At 31.8% G+C, this 10,661-nt stretch overlaps 1 protein-coding gene across 33 annotated transcripts in view; it reads left to right on the top strand.

Moving 5' to 3' along the window:
- The window catches only part of RIMS2 (regulating synaptic membrane exocytosis 2), a 597,279-nt gene that overhangs the window by 340,182 nt on the left and 246,436 nt on the right, over positions 1–10,661 (top strand). For all 33 annotated transcript variants that reach the window (XM_023517386.1, XM_023517366.1, XM_023517393.1 and 30 more), the window contains 2 exons: positions 3,256–3,427; positions 5,134–5,287. In XM_023517386.1, coding sequence (XP_023373154.1) covers positions 3,256–3,427; positions 5,134–5,287 — 326 coding nt within the window. The remainder of the gene's footprint in view (positions 1–3,255; positions 3,428–5,133; positions 5,288–10,661) is intronic.

The raw sequence follows: 10,661 nt of genomic DNA, 5'->3' as shown, positions 1-10,661 counted from the left end.
TTGTAGAGACAAGGTCTGTATATGATGCCCAGGCTGGGGATTTGAACCCGCCACCTTAGGTGTATGTGGCTGGCGCCTTAGCCGCTTGAGCCACAGGCGCCGAGCCTTAGATTATTTTTCAACTAAGTTTCATTTCAGTTATCAGGAATTAGAAGAGTAGGTAAATTTTATGGCTTTCTTTGTTGATTAGATTACACTATGATTCTCGTTTATAATAGTGAAAAGAATTCTTTGCTTAACTCAGAAAGTTACATTATCATAGTAATAATTTCTTTTTTTGCTGTTGACACATTTTTAACACATAAAGGACTATTTGTGCTTTTGTTATGAATTATTTCATTTTTCTTAATTTTTCTGGAGGAAATACTTGAACAAGTAAACAGAAAACAATTGATGCCTTTGTATCAATAAGACTTTCTGAAGAGGCAAATGAAAGTACATAGAAGGGATCTAGTCTAGAATGTCAGTTAAGACAGTCAAAAATTATTTTCTAGATAATGGGCTGTGTACTTTAAAAAGTTATTGGGCATGCTGTATGTTCTCTTTTATATTTTGAAGTAAAGTTGGTTACTAGTTAAAATATATACTGTTTAATTTTGAATAAAAACATCAAGTCTTTGCATGTTCTTACTTAGTGAAATAAAAAGGAAACCAAAAAGTGCCAGTAACATGAAAATAAATAGAAAAAGATTGAGGTTGGATTTTATTTACAAAAATAAGTTAACTGCATTCTAAACAATTTAACAATACTTTTAGAGATCACTATTTGTTATTATTAAACCATTATCTTACAAATGGCTCTATAGCATGCTTATTGATCTTAGTTTTTAAAAACTGTTGGCAACTTTTCAGTGTTTGACTTGTACAGTATGCTCTGATTCTGAAGGCTTTGGTTAGATTTACAGAAAAAACAGAACTCACTTTTTATTTTGCTGAAGATAAGACTATTTGTTTATGAATTTATGCTTTGATGCAGGCTTAATTGCCTTATTAAATTGTAATCATAATGTTGGGTTTTCAAGGAAAGTCAGAGATTATCTGATCCCCTTCCTATTCAATCACTTCTAAAATTGTCATTTTTTTGTTTGAACTTTTTTTTAGTCCTTAAGAAGAAATTCATGGTTTATTTTTCATTTTCCTTTCAAATTTAGATTAAAACTATTTTTGAATTAGATACCAAAGTTCCCATTATATGCTTTCTTCCTGGCCTTTATGGAAGGAACTTTTATCTCTAGACAGGTTCTCAGAATTCATTTTTCATTGATAGAATATAAGAAGATGCTAAATAAATATTTGTTAAAATTTTAAAAGGAGGGAGGGAAAAAGAAGGATCATAAATCAGAGTTCATGTTACATATTCTGTGTGTTGTTCAGTGAGTTATCCTTATATGTATATAGTATCATTTCTTTTCCATTTATAAATTCTCCATGGGTTTGCAAAGTTATTTCCCTACCAATACTTTCAAAATTAATAAAGATACATTGCCTGTTATCTTTTCTCCATGTATTAGCAAAATTCATTCTCAGTGTATTTAAAGGCAGCCTTCTGCCTCATTAAATATGTATGGTCTGGAAACACGCAGTGTCTCTTGGTTACTCAAGTCAAATCTATATAAAACATTAACATTTCTAGTGAGAAGTCACATAGCTTCTCCATTTCAGAGACACCCCAGGCCTGCTTTGTTTTCTTTTCTCCCTGTCGACCAATACTTTTGGAATTGTATTGCGCTGAGAGATTTTATAGCAGGTTATGTTATTTTAATTGGACTTCATTGTCTGCTTTTCATCTCTTTTTTTTTTTTTTTTTTTGAGACAGGGTCTCACTCTGTTCTCTGGGCAAAAGTGCAACGACCTCATCATAGCTCATTACAGCCTCAAACGTCTGGGTTGGAGTGATCCTCTCACCTCAGCCTCTCAAAGTGCTGGGACTGCAGGTGTACACCACCACACCCAGCTAATTTTAAATTTTTTTTGTAGAGACAGTCCTGTTATATTGCTCAAGCTGGCCTTGAATTCCTGGCCTCATGCAATCCTCATTCAGCCTCCCAAAGTACTGAGATTATAGGTGTGAGCCATTGTTGTCTGTCTGCATTTCATTTTAAATAGTCTTTCCTAGATAGCTTAAAATTTACTTCCTAGATGATTTTCTTTATTCTTATTTAGCCAATGATTTTCTCTAATAAGCTACAGTAGTGATATACATACAGGATGGATGTACCCTAGGAGCTATCTAGGACAATACATTAGAATTCAGGGAAATAATTTTGAATTTTTAAAAAATTTTATCCCATTATATTAAATTTTATTTCAGTGTATTTGTCAATGTACAATGTATAGTATATAATTTATAAATATATGTACAGGCAATGAAATGCATAATCTAAAACATTCAGTTGATAGAGATAGCAATCAAAAAAATTATGAAAACCTTTGAGCTAGAAGTCCCATCTGTCAAAAAGGCCATCTGGCATTTCCAGTGGCTTCATTTTTACTTCACATAAAAATAATTTTACAATGTTTTTAAAGACCTGATATACGTCAAATAAGCAAATATGTGTTTTTTATATCTAAGAAGGTAACTTCATAATATGTAAATTGTGTTCATTAGCTAAACTATGTGGATATGAAGTTGTGCACATCATAATGTACTCATTGTTTTGTACAATAAGACCTCTGTAGTTTTAAGTGAATGGTGTGTGTGTGTGTGTGTGTATATATATATATATATATATAAAGTTACATTACACATCATTTTGAAGGTTTTCAAAATGGCAGTGTGTTAAAACACTTTTGAAGTTAGAAATCTCAAGCTTTGTTTTATTTCAAGTTTTAGAAAGATTAAATCTTTAAAAATATATCATTGTAAAACATTTAAGATTTATTGAAATATTAGTATAATTAAGTAATAGTTATAGAGTACAATATAAGTGGTAAGTTATGTTGGTGTACACCTGTTATCTTTGCACTTTGGGAAGATTACTTGAGGCCATCAGTTTGAGGCTGCAATGACCTCTGATGGTGTTATTGTACTTTAGTCTGGAAACCAGAGTGAGATACTGTTTCTTACGGGGAAAAAAAGTATAATATAATTATATACTTTAAAAATTTTAATTAAAATTGTAAAGATTATAATATTTGCAATATATTTGATATATTTGTGCTAAAACTTCACTTGTTTTCTAAGAAATTTTAAGTTAATTAATTTTAGGAAAAAACTTAAAGTTTTCTCTAAGTTCATATATTATTTTTTCATAGTGATAAAAACAAGAGAAGAACTAAAACAGTAAAGAAAACATTGGAACCCAAGTGGAACCAAACATTCATTTATTCTCCAGTCCACCGAAGAGAATTTCGGGAGCGAATGCTAGAGATTACCCTTTGGGATCAAGCGCGAGTTCGGGAGGAAGAAAGTGAATTCTTAGGAGAGGTATCTAGAATCTTTTTAAAATTTACACTGTTCATATCATCCTGAATACTTTTTGTTTATATGACTATCAATGCAATTTTACATTTAGAATATCTGAAAAGGTAGACATAATATTCTTAACAGAATGAATTTAGCTATCCCATAAAGACAAAATTTATTGATACCACAATAAATTGAAAACAATGGTTCTAAATACTATGTGAAAATTTTTACATGGTTATTTTTATTATAGAAACTTCAGTGTTGAAAGGTTGTGTTCTATTTCACAAATTGTTTTGTTCATAGGATTGTATATATCTTGTTAGTCTACTGAACCAACTGAACTACTAGTGAGTAGTTCACACATTTAATCATGGATTATTTTGTAAACCCTATAATGTACCAGGCACTGTGCTAGGAACTGAGGCTACCATGGTAAATAAAACATATTATTTACTTCAAGGAACTTAAAATCCATTGGTGTTATAGGCATGACAATAGAAATTATATTATAATATGCCATACCAACTACTATCAAGGAGAAAATGCAATTGGAATATATAATTGCTGTGCAGAGGAGGGGAAGTGGTTAAGAGAATTCTCCACAAAGAAAAAGGAATTTAGCAAAGTCAAGAGAAATGAGATTTCTGTAGAGGGAATAACAAAACACCTTGGGGAAGCAGTATTGGACAACTACATTGAAATTGCAAGGGAAAGTGATAATAAATGAGATTTCAGGGTTAAACCAACATCTGTCAGTATGTGTATATTAAGAAATTTGGATTTATCCTGTGGAAAATGGGAACCATATTACAGCTCTCTCTCTCACTTATAAGCTTGTGTGACCTTAGGCAAGTTCTTTTAATCTTTTTTAGCCTTGGTATCCTTATTTATAAACATTAAACAATAAGACAAAACTAGTAGTTTTTTTCTGGTAATTATGAGAAATAACATATGACATGGTTTTAACTACATAGTAAGCACTTCAACTTTGCTTTTTATCTCCTCATTTAAAGGTTCTTTCAAATTTTTAAAATTTTAACATGTTAATGTTTTTTGTTGTATGGATCACTTTTGTAGTGTTTGAGTCACTGCTGTAAGTGTGCCTAGCACCCAAATAGTGTCCATCGTACCTGTTAAGTATGTACAATGCAGGCCCCTCCCCATCTTCCCCTGCCCCTCTGCTTTATTTCCACTCAGTTTTTCTTCCCTCTGTGCACATGTGTTCTCACTGGTTAATTTCAATTTAAAAGCAAGTACATTTGGTGTTTGTTTTTGTATTCTTTAGATGTTTCACTCAGGATAATGGTCTCTCGTTCCATCCAAATTATTGCATGTGCAGGTCAAATTTGTGACTATAAATAAAAGTGGTTTATATGCTTTATGATTTATAAATCATAAAATGATAAACAAATATAGGTATCATTATAGTCATTTTTAATAAAAAGCATTTCTGTAATGATAAATTTAATAGCCTTTTAATAGATATCAAGAGTCAATAAAATAAATGTCTTAGATATTTGAAACTACTAAATCACCAAGAAGTTATAAAATTTATCTTTTATTTACTTATTATGAAAACATATCAACAATTTTGCAACATCTAAATGATCTTATTTTGATCTAATAGCATTGCTGTTTTAATTATTACTACAAAAGTTACTAAGACCATTTACCAGACTTTCTTTATTATTGATATAATAGTCCTTTGTTTCTTGGGCTTGTAGATTTTAATTGAATTAGAAACAGCATTATTAGATGATGAACCACACTGGTACAAACTCCAGACCCATGATGTCTCTTCATTGCCACTTCCCCACCCTTCTCCATATATGCCACGAAGACAGCTTCATGGAGAGAGCCCAACACGGAGGTTGCAAAGTAAGTTTTCATTAAAATTAGTCATTTTTTAAATCACATTTTCCTGATCTTGAGTGATGTATCTAACACAGAATTTGAATATACCATTATGGTATCAATAGGTATCTGTTAGTCTTTCCATAGCTTCTATGAAAACTTTTGAAATGTTTAATAACCTAATTAAGGTTATACCCAGCACACTCATCACAATGTTAAAGTTTTTTATGGTTGTATTTTGGATGATATGACCCCAAATAGAATCCTGAATATGGGCATGTGATACCTAGCTAGTATAGTAGAGTTTGGTCATATAGTTATAGATATCCACTTCTTTAACATATTTTATGAATATGTAGATAAAGAGTACAGCATCTAGTGATGGACCATAAACTGCAATCTCAGACCAGCCTAAGTTATGATTCTTTCATTTTAGAGCTGTATGACTTAAGGCAGATCATCTTTCTAAGCCTCATTTTCCTCTTCATTTATAAAGTGGAAATTTTAATACTTACATGATAGGTGGTTATAAGAATTAATTTCAAGAACACAAATTGATTTTATTTTATGTTTTTTCTGAGACAGAATCTCACTTTGTCACCCTCAGTAGAGTGCTATGGTATCATAGCTCACAGCAATCTCAAACTCTTGGGCTCAAGCTATCCTTTTGCCTCAGCCTCCTGAGAGGCTGGGACTACAGGCACCTGCCACAACACTCAGCTATTTTTAGAGACGAGATCTCACTCTGGCTGAGGTTGGTCTGAACCTGTGAGCCCACCTTGGCCTCCCAGAGTTCTAGGATTACAGGTGTGAGTCACTATGCCTGGCCTAAACTGATTTCATTATTGTTGTTGTTCTTATTATCAGCATTTGCATTTTACCCTAGATTATACATAGTTTGAATTGTAAAATAGAATGAAATCAATCCAAAGAACCTTAAGATAAACACAGAGATGTTTTCCAGTTTGAAAAGTGACATTGTTGTCTCTTTGCCCTTACAACTCAGATCTTTTTTTTTTTTTTTCCCTAAAGAATCTATTATTGAAAGGTAAGGTGGATGCTTGCTGTTTGCATAGTGTTCATGGGGGTAGTTCTATCTATGGAGTCAGCATGTTACAGGTTTAGCAACATTTTTGTTAAGTACTGGAGGACTGATTGATGCTAACCAAATTTAGAAATGTAAATTTATAAGTACAAATGCTATGTCATTTATTAATCTTGAGAAGTGTGTCTGGCAGCAAGACAAATACTCATTGTCTATATGGTATATATATAACATTCCTGCTGATAATGGGCTAAATTATATATTGGAAGGTTGTTAGATGAGTAGTGAAGTGGAGCCAAGGATTGTTCCTATGGGATGTTTAGTTAGCAATAGTTAAGCCTACAGAATTATCTTCACTTCTTTTTGAAATAATCTCTCTAATAACTGGAATTTTATTTCCTTTAAATACAGTCTTGTACATGAGGTGGTATTAACTGAATGCTAATTATATAGCATTTATTTTTTTCAGCCTTCCTGCACAGCAAACACTCAAACTTCTCTATTTACAAAAGGCATTACAACATCCTTTGTTGTAATAATTAAAACATTACAGTGAATTTTCTGTGAACTAATTTTATTCTTTCTCACCATTATAATATATTCAGTATATTCTCTCTAAATTACAGTATAGAATGGTGGGTTACCCTGTGATAATTATATTAAATAATTCAGTATGTACTAACTCTTATAGTTTAAATTTATAGGCTACTAACACTAGCCAACATCACCCTTATAGAATTCACCTTTTCTTTAAGGACTTCACTTTTTATTTCAATAACTAGCAGTTTTGAGGACTCTTAATACCAGAAACTCTGAAATCGAACAATAGTTTTCATTTTTCCGCCTCACAAATTAGAAATAGTGGATGTGAAGAACAATGAGATTAGAGTACTTTCTAGTTAACTGTATGTGTCACGGATTTTCATGCACATAATTTAATATAATCAACCTTTTTCCATCCCCAAAATGATAATTCTATTTCTTAGTCATTAATAGTGTTAGTATGTACATGGTAATAAGATGGCTCCATGCTATACCATGTCACTCGTCACTGTCATCTAACCTAATACGTTATTAACAAAGAGTAGGAATGAAAATAAGTAAAAACCTGTTTGTATACATAAAGGAAAAAACAAAAACTGATAAATGACATTTAGGAATAGACAAAAAGTTAAAAACATTACCACTGGCCAAGGATATATTTCTCATAAATGGCAGGTACAAATAAAGATATGAATAAATAAACTAGTAATTTTAAAACTTCATTGATAGCAAGAACCTCCTAAGAATTTTTCTCTATGAAGATGGTAAATATGGCATTTATTTATGTCTCATATTGTCATAGATCATGATCATTAACATTTGATGGAACATATGCTAGAACAGTTGTCATCAAAAGCATACATAATAGGCCTCAATTTGTTTCCTATATCTAAATACTAAGATGTTTTGTTAGTACAACCTCTATGAATGAATATCACTCTAAGACCATGAGCTTATTGATTATATATTTATACCTTCTAAATACATAAAAGTGTGTTTTGATATATAGGTTTTTATTGTTATGTATTTCTTATTGTTCTCCAGTAAAAATTATAGTATCTAAAAGGAAATATCCCTTTTTAATATGACAGAAGTTACTTACAAATTTATTACTTGAAAACTTAACATTATTATCACAATTGATAAAACTTACCATGATTATCACAGAATGTCTATTCACAATTTTAATTTGACTTTTCATTCTTTCCTTTGTCTCATAACAACTAGTTTTATTTCTTTCATTTCTCAAATTTTAATCTTTATTCAGTAAAACTTAATATTATCACCTCTTTCGCTTTTTAAAATAGAAAGCATCATATCTACTATATTTTCATTCAGCTGCATGACCACAAGTTTTCAAAGAAAAGTGAATGGGAACAAATCATTGTGACAAATCTAAAATGATGCTCTAAAGAGACACAATTTCATAATTAAGGTTTTTCAGGATTTCACTTATTAGGTGAAATTTGGGACCACTCTTCCATTTTTCTTTTTTTTTTTTATTGAATGGTAACTATGTACATTAATGCACTTCTGGGGTACAGTGTGGGGTTTTCACATGCAATCCGAAATACTTCCATCAAACTGGTCAACACAGCCTTCATGTCATTTTCTCAGTTATTGCTTTAACACTCTTCCATTTTTCAATCTTACACTCTTTTCTCTTTCTTGGACTGCAGGAATGTATAACAACCTCTTGACATTGTTGTGCATGTTATTGAGTTTCTTTGTTTTTTAATCTCTTTTTTCTCTCTTCATCAGTTTTGATTATTTTTATTCACCTGTTTTTAAGTTTACTGATATTTTCTTCTACAGTGTCCATTCTTCTAGGAAAACCATAGTACAAATTATCTTATTAAAGAGAATTTATTTTTAATTTTAGAATTCACTTTTTGTTTTCTTACAAGTTTTTATATCCTTCCTGAAATTTCTTTTTTTATTATATGTGCTTGTCTGTGTGTGTATGTATATAGTATATTAGTACCGATATTTATACAAAGATATATGTGTGTATGTATATATACGTAATCCTATAACTTATTTAATGTATTTATGATACTTTTAAAAAAATTCTTGTCTGGTAATTCCAAAATCTTAGTCTTCTGTGGGTTTACTTACATTTCTGTTTTTCCCCTTGGTTATGGATCACACTGTATTTTTCATATATCTACTATTTTTTTTGTTAAATATTGGACATTGTGCTTAATACAAGACTCTGGATTTGAATAATGTTTTATTTTATTTTTGCACACAGAAAAATTACTGAAGGCTCACCCAAATCCTATAGAAAATGTGTTAGGGCAATTCTATTAATATTTGGGTTCTTTTCATTGTTCTGTGGCATAGACCTCAGTTTAGTTTCTGGTTCTTATTTCTAAGTTGTGGCCCTTCTGGGGGAGGTCCAAGATGTTTTCTAAACACCTATAATATATTGAGACTTAAATTCCAAACTCTGCCTTCTCTGCACCAGAAATTCCCTAAAATCTCTTTGCAGCTCTTTTACCTTTTAGTTGTCACTTTCTGCTCTTTCTTCTTATTTTTTCTTTGTGGTTTATAAATCAGGTCAGGACCTGAGAGGTTTCTTTTGTGCACAAATTTTGGGTCTCCAGAATTTGGGAGCTTTCTTTAGCTCCCTACTTTTCTGTATTCCCCCTCAATTCTGACAATTCTGATCCTTAACCTTGTTAAGACTGAGGATATATATAACTTACATATATAACTTCTCTACCTTGAACTAAATAAAGAATACCCTCAGGAAAAAAAAAAAAGGAAAAAACTGATTACATATGTGCTTGTCTTATTTCAAAGGAAAGGGCGTGTACCTGATTTCTGCCTGCATTTGTTTATTTTCTGGTGTCTTGTTTTCTTTTGGGGGGGGTTGTTTGTTTTTTTGTTTTTGTTTTTTGAGACAGCGTCTCACTCTGTTATCCTGGAATGTTGTGGAGTCATCATAGCTCACAGCCACCTCAATCTCTTTACTTCAAGTGATCCTTTTGCCTCAGCCTCCAAAGGAGCTGGGACTACAGCTGCCCACCACAACACCTGGCTAATTTTTCTAATCTCAGTAAAGATGGGGTCTCACACTTGCCCAGGCAGGTCTCAAACTCCTGAGCTCAAGCAGTCTACCCATGTTGGTCTCCCAGAGTGCTAAGATTACAAGTGTGAGCTACCATGTCCAGCCTGTTCTCTGGTGTCTTTAGACAAATTATTATTTTTTCTTTTTTGGCCAGGGCTGGGTTTGATCCTGCCACCTCCAGCATATGGGGCCAGAGCCCTACGCTTTTGAGCCACAGGCACCGCCCCTTTAGACAAATTTTTTAATTAAAATATTTTGTGTAGAGTTTATTATTTATTACCAGGAGAAGCATTAACTACATGACTATCCTCACAAGCAAACACAACCTTTTAAAGTAAACTTTTTAATAGAGTATGCACGTAGAAACTGGTATAAATCATAAATATCTGATATGTATACATGGTTGAATTTTCATAAAGAAATCCCACCACATAACTAGTGCCCAATTCAAGAAACATAACACCACTAGCAGCATCCCACTGGCTTCCTGCTTTCAGACTTAGAATAATCTTTCTCTTTGCCTATGTAACAACTTGTAACAACTATCCTGACCGTAAACCTCACACAGTAGTTTTGCTTATTTTTAAACTTTTTATCACAAGTGGAATTCCACAATATTTTACTCTTTTATACCTGGTATTTTTCCTTCACCATATGTTTGTGAGATTCATCAATATTGTTATGTATAATTGCAGTTAATTTATTTTCATTGCTATATAGTATTCCTTTCTATT

This window comes from Otolemur garnettii, unplaced genomic scaffold, assembly GCF_000181295.1.
Source record: "Otolemur garnettii isolate 467f Iridium unplaced genomic scaffold, OtoGar3 scaffold00004, whole genome shotgun sequence".
Taxonomy (NCBI): Eukaryota; Metazoa; Chordata; class Mammalia; order Primates; family Galagidae; genus Otolemur; species Otolemur garnettii.
This window is presented reverse-complemented; position numbering and strand designations above follow the sequence as displayed.